Here is a 14,384-nt window from a genome sequence, read left to right on the forward strand (position 1 = left end):
GGTACATACACACAATGGAATATTATATAGCAACGCCAAACAAAGAATGAAATCCTGCCATTTGCAACAAATGTGCATGAAACTAGAGAGGAGTAAGTGAAATAACCAAGCACAGAAAAATACATCTGTCATGTTCTCACTCATATGTGGGAGCTAAATAGTAAAAAAATTGATCTCATGGAGACAGAGAATAGAATGATGGTTACCAGAAGTTGGGAAGGGTATCTGGGAGTGGAAGATACAGTACCGACGGGTGCAAAAATAAAGTGGTTAGATAGAATGAAAAATACTTGATAGCACAACAGAGTGACTCCAATAATGAGTTAGGGCAAACATTAAAATCAAAGACTGGAATTATATCCCTAATGCAAAGGAATGATGAATACCTGAGGTGATGGAGACCCCAATTACTCTTATTTAATTTGCATGGTATGGCTGTGTCAAAACATCCCATGTACCGTATAAAGTTATACAGCTGTTATGTGCCCATAATAATTGGAAATAAAATTTAAGAAAAGCTAACCCTCATGAAGGTGTTAAAGATATATTTGTGCATTTTTTTTTAACATGTTACAAGAATAGGTAAAAGCAAATAGGAAAGAAACTACTAATAAAAAGAAACACTTCTTTGTTCCTCGGAAAAGGAATGTTCTTGGTAACATTTACCTGTAAATTAATAAATTGATATATATTTTTAAATAAATGTAGTTTCATGTTTAATAAAACATATAATATTTTACTCCAAAGAATTCTTAAATAAGATTTTATCTTTTATGATGGAAAATCCAGGGCAAGATTTAACATGAAAACTGTTTATGGACCAGCACAAATAGATCATTGTTCTTTATTTAAATAGTGTAATCGCTTACTCGGTCATCGTGGGAGCACTGATGGCAAGTGGAAAAGAAGTAGCCGGAAAAATTCCCAAAGGGAAGGTACATTGGAACTGGAAGGGGAATGTTTGGCTGTGTGTTGAATCCCAATCTGTGGATTTGTGTTTTAAGGTGTGTGATTCAAACAGATCTCAATCTGTGATTTTTTTCTCTGTATTTAATGGCACTCCCAAATTTATTTCTTTTTCAGTTAGTTGACTTTGAAGCTATGACAGCCCCTGGTTCAGAGGCCTTTAGCAAAATAGCCAAAAGCTGGATGAACTTGAAAAGGTAAGGCTGACAAAGTGCATCACAGCTGGGGCAGGAAGGGGCTTCAGGTTACTTGGGAGCTCTTCAAAACCTGGAGTGGTTATTCTCACTTTTAGAAGTCAGTATTTAGTACAGTGAATGTAATCTATTTTGTCAGGGTTAAAATGTTTTGCTGTTGTGGATAAGACCATTTAAGGTTGAGTGTATGGATAAAAATGAATGATGAATATAAAATAAGGAAAATAGTGAAAGAAATGTTAAAACATCATACAGATAGAACTAGGTGTTTGCTTCTCTTGGCTGTTTACCCTTTATTCCCAACTCTTATGCTTGCAAGTGAACTCTGCCCTATAGGCAGAACCCATTCCACATTGGTCCGGGTGGTAGCACTTGGCCTTCTTAGTTGAATTTTACTACACTGCAGGGTTGAGAAGCTGGCCCTTTATTGTCATTTAGGCAGGAAATATGTGTGAGGCAGTGAATGCTGTCAAGGAGTAGCTTGACAGTGTCTGCGTGTGAGGACTCCAGCAGGCCATGGTCTCTTGTTTCCAGAAGCCCGGGGGAAGAGCATGTGAATTCAGAGTTTGTAAAGTAAAACCCCCAGATGCTTTAATAGTTAATAAAGAATAAGTAAGTCTCACTCTGTGACCTTATGTATTCTTGGCCTTCTCCTTGGTTTTTATATCCCAGCTGCCCCCAGGTTTGCCTTTCACCCTCATTTGACATAGTAGCCTCTGTAATTGTTGCTGGGTAATTCGTGCCCTTGTCTAACTTGGGGACATTTTTGCCAGTTGTCCATTAGCTGATTGATGGACTGCTGACTCCATTAGCTCTGTGATGAAAACTTCTTAGCAGTTACACCTCGTCCTGGTACATTCTTGTTTCAGGTTTATTAGTTTGCGTGTGTTAGTAAGAAGACCACATGGCCAGAGAGCTCACCTCCACTTCTTAATTGTGCAGTGTGAGTCTTTCATCATTCTTTAAGGAAAGAATAACAGGCTGCCTTATGTTTCACAGTGAACGTTTCATCACATACTTTTTCATACCTTATCTTGGCCAGCTCTATGATAACTCTGGGAGTGAAGAATATTGATAGAAATGAGGAGAGCCGCTTGTAACATGAGCCTCCTGATAGCCCAGTCTGCTGGCCACAGCAGGATCTGCTCTGTTCACAGCTCCTCCCTGCTTTTCTTAGATCATCTAATGTGATATGCACATAGGACGCTGGAAAAAGAGAATAATAATAGGAATGAAGGTAACATAAGTTTGCCCCTTTTTTGGTAAAATTGCATTAATTTCATACTCCTTCTCTGTGTTTTTCTTTTTCAGTATTTCGCCTTCTTATAAGACACTTCCATCAGTATCAGAGACATTTCCAACGTTAAGGTCGATGATTGAGGTGCTAAACACGGACTCCTCCCCACGATGTCTTAAGAAACTCTAGTTCCACTGTGGTATTTATACAAGTAAAGGGCCGGACCTCTTGCTGCTTAAGTTATTTTTTAAAACATGAAATGATAAAGAAATTAGGTCCTTACTTTTGATACCAACTTTTGATAGGAATTGAATACTTGAAATCATTTTCTTTTCTGAACCCTAACAGAAATCATGAAAGAGGTTTTTGGTAGGGGGGGAGGAAGCTACTTGACTGGGATTGGTTTCCACTTAAAAAGTCACACAACTCCTTCCTTGCAGCAAAATAAAATAATTTTCTTCATCAACCAAAAATTAATAATGAAGATGAACAAAACCAATAACCAGATAGGAGTGTTTTCATTCCTTTCTTTTTAGGCACATTGTAATAGGATATCATTTTTTGACTCACATAATCTCCATGTGTGGGTTCTCCCTCTTACTTGAGCTGTGAAAGATTCATGGGCTGATAGTATGTGTCACATAGCCAAGAACGCTAGTTTTGAATGATACAAGCAGTATTCACCAGTGTCCCAAACACTGAATTTTTGAACCTTTTTTTTTTATTATTATTTGTTGGAAAAAAATAAACTGGGGTGATTTCTATAAATCACCAGTTTGGGGCACTGGATTATGTATGTTTTTATGGTGTGGACTAGTTTTACTCGCAGGTATAAGAACATTCAGAAAATTACTCATTTTTTTTTTCCAGATAGGGTAAGTAACAATAAGTAAATTGGGTTGATTAAATTGTTGCCATTTCCTGGTCACTTTTATTTTTGTTCTTTTGAGTTTTGTTAAAGAGTCAAAAGCAAACCTGTGCGCTACTTTGTGTTTTTTCCGCGGAAGTTTACATAATAGTAGCCCAACCATCCTCACACTGAGGAATCTGAGCTCCTGGTGACAACACCGATGCTGTCATGAGCAGAGTTAACTGTGAACATTGGTAGGAGGTGCCCTTCTGGATTGATTTGCAGTATCTGTGGACTTGCCCTGTGGATAGATGCTTTTCTGGGTACTGACAGGTGCTTCCAGACAACCACAGGGAGGGGAGAATGATGCAGACTACTGGGCACATCTCATTTTATAAACAGATTTCATATCCACAGGTATGTTTTCTCCTGAGACTAATGCTGCAGTCAAAAAAGACAAGCGTCTTTACTTACGTTTCACAGGTATGGGAGCTGAGGCTCTGGGAGGCGAGTGACTATCCAGCATCACCTTGGTGTTGAAGGAGTGGTGCCAGGGGTTCCTAACCAGTCCTCCCTGGCACCAGGGCCTGCCTGTCTCAGGGAACCATGGTTTCAGTCCTTTGGCTTTTCTTAAAGTTTAGAACCTTTAGTGCTGTACTGTGCAGTCTTCATATGTCTGCCAAGTTCTTCTAAGTTTCTTTACACTCCTAATTTCATCCTGTGTTGACTAAAACTGGTCCACCTTTTGTATGTGTTACAAATAAAGGAGGGAGGGCTTCAGGGGTCCTCAGACTTTTTAAACAGGGGGCCAGTTCACTGTCCCTCAGACCGTTGGAGGGCCAGACTGTGGGCCCCAGGACGAGTTGGCTGCTAAGCAGGACAGGCAGCGGCAGCAAAAACACCCGGTGGTCTGGATAAATGTCCTAGGTGGGCTGCATGTGGCCCATGGGCCATAGTTTGAGGACACCTGGCTTAGAAGAATAGCTCAAGTTAACAAGGAGTGAAGCTAGGCCTGCAGCCTGCATCATTCCAAGTCCAGCGTGCCCAGCATGATCCTATGTCAGTCTGAGTCCACTTTCCTTCCCAGAGTCTTGGCTGAGCCTCCAAGCGCAGAGGAGCTGTGTTTGGACACACCCTGCAGGATTGCAGAACGAGGTCAAAATCGTAGAGATTACACAGTGTAAAAATGAGGTTTCCAAACTTTTCCCTCTTTTTTTGCTTTACATCTTAAAGTCAAAATCCTTACTTTTTATGAAGGACTTTTTTTCACTTCATCACCACGCCAGTTCTTTACAATATAAAGTTGTGAGATAACCTGTTTTTTAGTTAGGGAGATGGCCCAGATAAATTAGCCGACTTTCCTAAGTTGTAACAGAGTGTGTTTAAATCGTATTCATCCCTGGGTCCTCCTTGGCCACTTAAAACTCCACAGACTGGGCAGCTTAAACAAGAGACATTTATTTCTCATAGTTCTGGAGGCTGGAAGTTCAAGATCAAGATATCAGCAGTTTTGATGTCTGGTGAGAACGCATCCTCACAGATAGCACCTTCTAGCCATATCTTCACAGGGTGTAGGGACATGGGGTGCTCTAGTGTACCCCTCTTCTTGTAAGAATACTAACCCCATCACAGGGGCTCCACTTCCATGACTCATGGAAACCCAAATACTCCACCAGCCCCACCTCCAAATGCCATCACATTGGGAGTCAGGGCTTCAGCGTATGGATTTGGGGGGGGACATAGATGTTCAATTGATAGAACCTCAGAATTAGGATATATTTTCCTGGAAACTTAGTTTATCAGTTCAAACTTATTACATTGTTATTTTTATTTTACTGGCTGAATTTTTCCCCATATAAGTAAGGTAACTATAACATAGTTGGAAATACAGGGAAACAAGACACTAAAGTCTACAATTGAAACACGTTCTGGGGAAACATTTCATCTTCTGCCCCAGGTCCCTAAATACTTGGACCAAGTTGAACATGGTCTAAACAAAATAGTACAGGTAGTTTTTTTAGGTGGCCAAGAAGGTGCTCTGGTTCCCATTTTTGAAAGCTCCTACCTCAGATCTCAGGAAGGTCATGGAAGGGAATACATTTATTTCTACATGATGTTTAAGACTCTTTCATCACATCTTTTGTAAAGTTGAGAAATTGCACCTAAAAAATAGCCAAAATTAGCTCAGAGTTCCATCATACATGTCCTGTCCTCTGTGTAAAGCTTTTTTAAAAAACATAAATCTCTTTCTTAAAAATTAGAATTAGGTCTGCTTTTACCCTGAACTCTTTGATTGTTGTGAGAAAAGAAGACACTAACTTTATCCTGCTGGTTTCTGGCATAAGAATCAGGGCTCCCCAATGTGTCTGTGGTACCCTTGGCCTGCCCCCCACACTCTGTGATGAGGACCTGGAAACAGTATGTTGGGGGCACACTTCTGCCCCGGGTCAGGTGAGGGTGGCAGGGGCCATGTTCCCAGCACGTTGTGAGTTGGGCTAATTTGTGCGTGCGTGCGTTTCTGTTCCCTGAGGCTACAGCTGTTACCATTAGTAAACCCTCAGATAGTTCACCTGCCTCCCTATTCCTTGTCTATGCCTTTGCCCCTAAAGAATTAGATGGGTTAGAAGAGATGGGTTTTCATCCGAGGATGTCATCGGGTCTGCTGTATCTCGCCTGGCCTGTGCCATTCTTCAGGAAGCCTGCTCTTCTCTCCCACAGTTCACCCCTCCCATCTCCTAACCCATTGCCACCGCCACTTCTCCCAGCCCATTGTAACTTCTCTCCGACACTTTCATAGTCTCCTGGCTTCTCTTCCTGCTGCTGCTTCATTTAAACCCCATCCTTTCTCACGGCCCCCAAGTGAAAATCCGTGTGTCCTGCAGCCTGGTTGCCGGCGCTCACGTGGTTTCTCTGGCCTCACCAGCAGTTTCTGCCATCAACTCGCTAGGCCTTGTCCTTCCTCGAGAAGCCACAGCTAGTGAGGCGCTGTCCAGTCGAATGTTCTTTGTTGGTCTTTGAATGTTCTGCACCCGTGCTGTCACATTTGGTGGCCTTATGCAGCTGGTGAACACTTAAAATGGGGCCAGTGCCACTGAGGAGTGGAGTTTTAATTAATTCTAATTACAATAGCTGCATGTAGCTGGTGATTATTATTGTGGACCATGCAGCTTACTGAGTTATTATTTAGACTTTCAATTAAGTTTTTTCCACAGAAATAATCCTACATGGTGTTGTGTAGCGATTTAACGTCACTGTGGATTTGCTATTATAGAAGATCCCTAGCAGGTAGGCTCTCCTGTGCTCTGTTGTTGTGTGGACCAGCGATCCAACTCTCTGGAATCCTTCAGTCCCATTCTGACACTCCCGAGAGTTAGCGCTGAGCCCACAGGGTAAGGGCCCAGCCCCTCCAGACTGCCCCCTTTTCAGATGCCAGTCACAATTCCATACCTCCCGTCCTTCTGACTGACTACCTATAAATTGGGGAGCCCCACAACCCACTGTTCATGTTTAACAATTTGCAAGAATGGTCTCAAAACTCAGAGAGACGCTTTCTTTCCTATCGCCAGTGTCCCATAAAGGATGCGTGTGAGCAGCCAGGGGAGGAGACACACGGGGCAAGGCGTGGGGCGGCAAGGAGCTCCCATGCCCTCCACGGGCACTGCCCGCTCAGCACCTTGACCTGAGTACCACCCCCAAACCCTCCACGGGCACTGCCCGCTCAGCACCTTGACCTGAGTACCACCCCCAAAGCTCTCCAGACCTCTCGCTGGAGGTCCAAATGGAGGCCCCCTTACATACACATAGTTTATTCAGTCACTGGCCATTGGTGATCAGCTCCATCCCCAGCCCCTCTTTCTTCCCCAGAGGCTGGATGGAGGCCAGGGGTTCCTCTAACAGTTCCACTGGTTCCTCTGGCCACCACCCACATCCTCCCAGAGTGGAGGATGAGCACAGACTCAACTACAGTGGAACAAAAGACACTCCTCTTGATCCAATCACTCAGGAAATTCCAAAGATTTTAGGAAATTTGTATTTTTTGTTATCCCACATACCAAAATTATGTTGATGGCATTGCTCCTGTGAGTCAAGATATTCAAACCTTCAAAAAACTAACTTAATCTTTTTTTTTTTTTTTTGCAGTTTTTGGCTGGGGTGGGTTTGAAGCTGCCACCTCTAGCATATGGGGCCGGCGCCCTACCCTTTGAGCCACAGGTGCCGCCCACTAACTTAATCTTTTTACAATCAAAATTTGTTACTAGCCAGGAATCGTAACGTGGAATTTTACAGGCGTCCTCAAACTACGGCCCATGGGCCACATGCAGCCCACCCAGGACATTTATCCAGCCCGCAGGTGTTTTTGCCACTGCTACCTGTCCTGGGGCCCACAGTCCAGCCCTCCAACAGTCTGAGGGACAGTGAACTGGCCCCCTGTTTAAAAAGTTTGAGGACCCCTGGAAAAGTACATAAGGGATAAGAAACTGACCTCCAACTCTGCAGTCATTACCCTCTGATAATTTGGAAACAAGACAGTAGAATTTCTGTTTCAGAGGAGAGATGAACAACTTCACCTGAGTATACCCAGTGTGTCCCAGGCCAGCAAATTGACCATGTTCATGATCACGTCTGGGAATGTCTGCAGTGGAGCTTGACTCCCTTGCCCCACCCTCCCCTGTGTCAGACATGGCCGCTGTCCACTCAGCATCTTCAGCCAGAAACCCAGTGTCCTCCCTGAGTCTCCCTCAGCCCTTATTCTGTTTCCAAATGATCACCACGCAGTTCACCTCTAAGAACATCCTAGATCGGTTCATATCCACCATCTCCACTCAGTCTCAAGCTACTTAAGCTTAAACTCAGTAAAATTAAGCACGTATCCCTCCGTCTGCCAGCCTCCTTCCAAGTGTTTAGCAGCCGCATGCAGCGAGCAGCTTCCCGCCCTACTGGACAGAGCAGGTATAGAACAGTCCCAGCATCAGCACATTCCATGGGACGGCAGCTGTGAAAACAGCCCCTCCTGGTCCCTGTGGTCTTAAGCAGAGGTTTTGAGGGGCTTAGGGTAAAAACCAGGGTTCAGTGTCAGTACAGGAAGACAAGTGGTAGAAACAAATGCATTGGCTTGAAAAGTTTCCTTCTGTCCCTAATCTGCATACTGATCAGTTCCTTGGGTGACTCACATACAGGGGGTCCAGGAACCATCCCGGAGAAACACAAACTAGAATACCGTGCACATCCATCTTGCTGCACTGGGGCAACTCGTATCATGAGACCATGTCCGGGAGAATATAAGTTGACTACCCAGGGGGCTGCAAGATGGAGGTGGTCAACACAAGGAACTAGGCCTACTGACTGACATAAATGGGGTGCACGTGCAGTCTATGAAAATTAGGTCAACTTGAGGTGGTCAGTATAGGGAGGTGGTCAGCTGTGAAGGATCTACTGTATGTCCTTTAGTAATCTTATGATTAGAGTTATGGTAGCCTTTTTTAAACTATCTTCCCATGAATCTAAAAATCCCTGTATTTCTAAATGTAAATAAATTTTATCAGTGATAACAGTTTACAAAATGTTGAGTGTTCAAATATGTGCAAATAAATCTGTAACTGTGCACAGCTTGGTCTACAAGCTCCACTTTTACCCGTCTGGTAGTAAAGAATTTAACCTGTGCCACTCAGGATGACTCAAATATGTCCAGTTTTTATCTGCCTTTAAGATCCCAGCTAAGTTCTCTGCCTTCCAGGGGACAGTCTGATGTCCTGAGCCAGGTGTCTTGACTGGCTGCAGGCATGGTCCTAAGGCCCCACACTGAGTTTCAGCCCTGCCCCCCATAGTGTGACTGACAGAGCACAGACATGGCTGCTTCTGCCTCCTCTGTCCAGTTGGCTGACCTCAACCTCTAGAGCCCTGGGCCCTATGGGCATCCGTGCTGCGTGTGGAACTGGGTGCAACTCTTTCTGGGCATTGCTGAGGCTCCACCGCTGGACCCTGCTGCTCTGTTCCCAGATGCCAGCTGGGTTTCGGTGCTGGGTGTAAGGCCCGCTGCCATCTTTCCTAGGAACAGTAGGGTGGGACAGGGGGCAGCTTCAGCCTGATGCTTCACTTTCTAGAGATTGGGACCCTTGTGGAGCTGATGTCAGCTGATGTCATTTTTCTAAAGCTGGACATTGATCAGCTCTTACAACGTTCTGAAGGGCTCTGTGGAAAGTACTAGTGTTGTCATCACGTGGTGACACAGAAATAGCCTCAGATGTGAGAAGTGACTTGCCAGTGATAGTGCTTGCTACATAGTGAGTACTCTGTGAAGGGTGCACTGGCAGTCCCATGGGACTTTTCAGCCTTAGGTGTACGTCCACTTACTGGCTCAAACAGAACTGCTGCCAGGCTGACTGAGGGCTCTGGCCATCTGCCAAGTAGAGATACCACTGTCTTCTAGAAGATCTTCCAGTGGTCATCTGTCAGGGGACCATACAGGTTGGCTTTTTGTTTAATTCAACTCTGTAGAGATCACATCAGAATGAATAAATTTGTCAAGGTTTATTTATAATCTTGACAAAGACTTGAGAACTATCACTTACTAGAATCAGAATTTAAACTAATACAGCTCTGTCTAAAACTAGATTCTGAATCCATGAATCTTTCAGTTAGTAGGCTTCTAACACAAAGAGCTAGCTGGCTAGAATAATTTTACGTGCAAATTAACTCTTTAAATTACCGGTTTGGTATAGAAGTAATCTGTGAAGTGAAAACAGCACTTTATGCCCCAGGTAAATATGTAAATGTTAACTGTGTATCCAGTTTCACAGCTGGATAGAAAATACTTGTAGCATAGAAGACACACATGAGTCTGAGAGCCAGTTAGCTCTGACAGTTCTGTGCCTCGGCACGTTTTATATACACACCTTTCAGTGCTGACAGCTGTAGAGGTTACCGAGTTCTCAGGATGTCCAGTCGAGCTCCTGCAATTTGTAGATGAAGAACCTGGAACCTAAAGCCGTTAAGTAGCTTCCTGAGGGTCTCACACACACTGGCAGGCAACCTAGCTGAGCAGTGCCATCACCGAGCCAGATGTATGAAAAGCTCAGGTGTTCTCCACAGGCCTCCCTTGATCTACTTACACAGCTCCATCAGGTGTTCTCCACCCAGCTCCTCTTCATGCTCCGGAAAATGAAATGCTCGAGCTTAAAAAGAACAGTTCCATGTGGTCCAGCTGGTGTGAAGGGTAAAAGAGCTATCTTCTTTTTTAAAAACACTTTATTGAAGTATAGCACACATAGGAGACGTGCACATGAAGGTGTACACTTTGATGACTTCACAAACCCGACATGCCTATATACGCAGCTTCACGATCAAGAAATGGGACATTTACAGAACCCTATATATTTATATCCACATAGGCATATATGGATACGTAATTACGTATTAGAAATTTTATTAAAATACAACAGAAGGCTCATGGTAGCTCTTTAAGGCAGCTGATCACACTAGTGACTGAGTGAAAGTCATCTGCAGGTCTCTAACTGAAGTCTGCCCTAGCTGCGTCTGTTTAATAAAGCTTTATCACTTAATATTTTCTCTATCAAGTGTCATTAATATTGCTCTATTCTTAAACCTAAATATTTTTTACTGTATTACAATATCTGATTGTTATCCAATGTATTTTCACCCCTTTTAGTTTTGTGTCAGTCATAAATTTCTATTAGGATTAATCTAATGAGCAAAATAACATTATCATAGCCTTATTTTAGGCTTTATGCCTCCAATTTTTTTCTCTAAAATGCTACTATAACACAATAGATGTTATGTTCTTGTATGCAACCAAAAAATGTTATCTTCTATGAACACTTGTAACTTAAGTGCCTTTACTTACTAGTAAGATCTTGACTTTTGCAAGTCATTATCAAGCAAATTTTTTCATTAAAATCAGTATTCACTTGTTACTATACTACTTGATCCCTGTAATTTCCTCCCTCGCCCCTTTTTTTGAGACAAAAATCTCACTCTTGCCAGAGTGCAGTGGTTCAAGTGATCCTCCTACCTCAGCCTCCTGAGTACCTGGGGCTATAGATGCCTGCTTAATTTGTAATTATTATTATTTTTTTTTTTGTAGTGATGGAGTCTCACTATGTTGCTCATGCTAGTTCAACTCCTGGGCTCTCTAACATCATAATGGAAGTTTTAGCCATCGCAATTAGGGAAGAAAAGATGATTAAGGGCATCCATATTGGGTCAGAAGAGATTAAACTTTCAATTTTCACAGATGACATGATCATATATCTGGAAAACACCAGGGATTCTACTACAAAACTCCTAGAAGTGATCAAGGAATATAGCAGTGTCTCAGGTTACAAAATCACTCATAAATCTGTAGCCTTTATATATACCAAAGTGTAGCCTTTATATATACCAACCCCTCCCAAAGTGCAGGGGTTACAGGTGTGAGACACCACGCCCACCTAATTTCCCTTTCTCTATCTCTTTGCTCCACCTTTGGGTCAGAGTAACCGTACTCTAAAGTGCTTGCTCAGGAGCACAGGTCTGGATCACCTAATTAGACTCTGGCTGGGGCCTCCTCAACAGTCTCAATCCCGTGTCCCACAGTCTTATGGAGCATGAGGAAACCAGGGAGTACTAGGATTACATGTTGACACATTCTTTACAAAATGCCCTTAGACAAGAGGGGAAGAAAACTATCTTCTCAAATTCTTGCCTTCAGATAGGGTGAATGCAATGAATTCTAACATAGTGATGTGTGTTTTTCTAGTGGTTCACATTGTTTTTTCCTAGTTTGGTGTACAAATTCAAGAAGTCTCACGACCAGGCATGGTGGCTCTTGCCTGTAATCCTAGCACTCTGGTAGGCTGAGATGGGTGGATTGCTTGAGCTCAAGAGTTTGAGACCAGCCTGAACTAGAGTGAAATGCCATCTCAACTAAAAATAGAAAAACTAGCCAGGCATTGTGGTGGGTGCCTGTAGTCCCAGCTACTTAGGAGGCTGAGGCAGGAGGATCACTGGAGCCTGGAGGCTGAGGCAGGAGGATCACTGGAGCCTTAGAGTTTGAGGTTGCTGTGAGCTATAACACCACAGCACTCTATCAAGGACAACAGAGTGGGACTCTTATCTCAAAAAAAGAAGAAAAAAGAAATCTCATGAATTAGTACAGCCTATGTGATAATTGTATGTGGTAACTATTAAGACATGCATAAATTGGCTCAGCCCCTGTAGCTCAAGCAGCTAGGGTGCCAGCCACATACACTTAGGCTGGCAGGTTTGAATCCAGCCTGGGCCTGCCAAACAACAATGACAGCTACAACCAAAAAGTAGCCGGGCATTGTGGCAGGTGCCTGTAGTCCCAGCTACTTGGGAGGCTGAGGCAAGAGAATCGCTTAAGCCCAAGACTTGGAGGTTGCTGTGAGTTGTGACACCACAGCACTCTACCCAGGGTGTCACCTTGAGACTTTGTCTCAAAGAAAAAAAAAAGACATCCATAAATAGAAGAGATTAAACTTTCACTTTTCGCAGATGACATGATTGTATATCTGGAAAACACCAGAGATTCTTTCCCCTTTCCCTGTATACTTGGGCTAAAATTGGGTTATAGTTTTCCTATGATAGCTAAAAATTAGTTTCATAATAGGGTTGAGTACATTGGATACTTTTTCTTCCATTCTTGAGATACTTTACTAAGAAGAATATTTTCCAGCTCCATCCATGTAAACATGAAGGAGGTAAAGTCTCCATCTTTCTTTATGGCTGCATAGTATTCCATGGTGTATATATACCACAATTTATTGATCCATTCATGAGTTGATGGGCACTTGGGCTTCTTCCATGACCTAGCAATTATGAATTGGGCTGCAATGAACATTCTCGTACAGATATCTTTATTGTAGCATGATTTTTGGTCTTCTGGCTATATACTTAGCAGAGAAATTATAGGATCAAATGGCAGGTCTATTTTTAGTTCTCTAAGTATTCTCCAGATGACTTTCCAAAAGGGATGTATTAATTTGCAATCCCACCAGCAGTGTAGAAGTGTTCCCTTTTCTCCACAACCACGCCAGCATCTGTGATTTTGTGATATGGGCTAATCTTACTGGTGTTAGATAACATCTCAAAGTAGTTTTAATTTGCATTTCTCTGATGATTAAAGATGATGAGCATTTTTTCATATATCTGTAGGCCATGTGCCTGTCTTCTTTAGAGAAGTCTCTCTACAAGTCCCTTGCCCACCCTGAGAGGAATCACTTGTTCTCTTCTTGCTAATACGTTTGAGTTCTCTGTGGATTCTGGTTATTAAACCTTTGTCGGAGACATAACCTGCAAATATCTTCTCCCATTCTGAGGGCTGTCTGCTTGCTTTACTTACTGTGTTCTTCACTGTGCAAAGCTTTTTAATTTGATGAAGTCCCAGTCGTGTTTTTGATGTTGCTTCAGTTGCCCGGGAGTCCTCCTCATAAAATATTTGCCCAGGCCAATTTCATCATGAAAATGGAGTTATAACTTTCAAATGTTTAGACACATGATATGTGTGGCTCCATTTGTATACTATTCCTCTGGCCCTCAGAATATCTGAGCTATGCTGAAAGCGGCCTGTCTCTGTGTCTCCTTTCTACCTCTCTCTGCAAAACTGGTCTCTACGCATGATGGGTGCAGGGCTACTATACATTCTGAGCTATGCATCTGGGACCCCAAGACAGCCAGCCCATCCTTCCCAGTTCTGGTTTCAGAGTCTCAGGGAAAGGAGTCTGATTGGGCCAACTTTTTTGGCACTAGGGATCGATTTCATTGAAGACAACCAAGGACCACAGGAGGGTGGTTTCAGGATGATTCAAGAGCATTAGTCTCCACCTCAGATCACCAGGCATTAGAGTCTCATAAGGAGCATACAACCTAGCTCCCTTGCGTGTGCAGTTTACAGTAGGGTTCATGCTCCTATGAGTCTAATGTTGATGATGATCTGACAGGAGGCAAAGCTTAGGCAGTGATGTGAGTAATGCAGAGCTGCTGTAAATACAGATGAAGCATTACTTGCTTGGTCCTCTCCCTCTGCATCCCAGTGCCTAACAGGCTACAGACAGGTACTGGTCCACAAACCAGTGATTGGGAATAGTAGATTGAGACCAATCTGTAGTGGTATAGAGTG

General features: G+C 43.1%; 1 protein-coding gene across 2 annotated transcripts in view; it reads left to right on the forward strand.

The window, feature by feature from the left end:
* TTC13 (tetratricopeptide repeat domain 13) overlaps positions 1 to 3,572 on the forward strand; it is a 91,788-nt gene extending 88,216 nt beyond the window's left edge. For both annotated transcript variants that reach the window (XM_003797420.3, XM_003797419.3), the window contains 3 exons: positions 857 to 935; positions 1,084 to 1,163; positions 2,472 to 3,572. In XM_003797420.3, the coding sequence (XP_003797468.1) occupies positions 857 to 935; positions 1,084 to 1,163; positions 2,472 to 2,586 (274 nt within the window). In that variant the 3' untranslated portion in view covers positions 2,587 to 3,572. The remainder of the gene's footprint in view (positions 1 to 856; positions 936 to 1,083; positions 1,164 to 2,471) is intronic.
* Positions 3,573 to 14,384: the final 10,812 nt, after the last annotated feature.

This window comes from Otolemur garnettii, unplaced genomic scaffold, assembly GCF_000181295.1.
Source record: "Otolemur garnettii isolate 467f Iridium unplaced genomic scaffold, OtoGar3 scaffold00116, whole genome shotgun sequence".
Taxonomy (NCBI): Eukaryota; Metazoa; Chordata; class Mammalia; order Primates; family Galagidae; genus Otolemur; species Otolemur garnettii.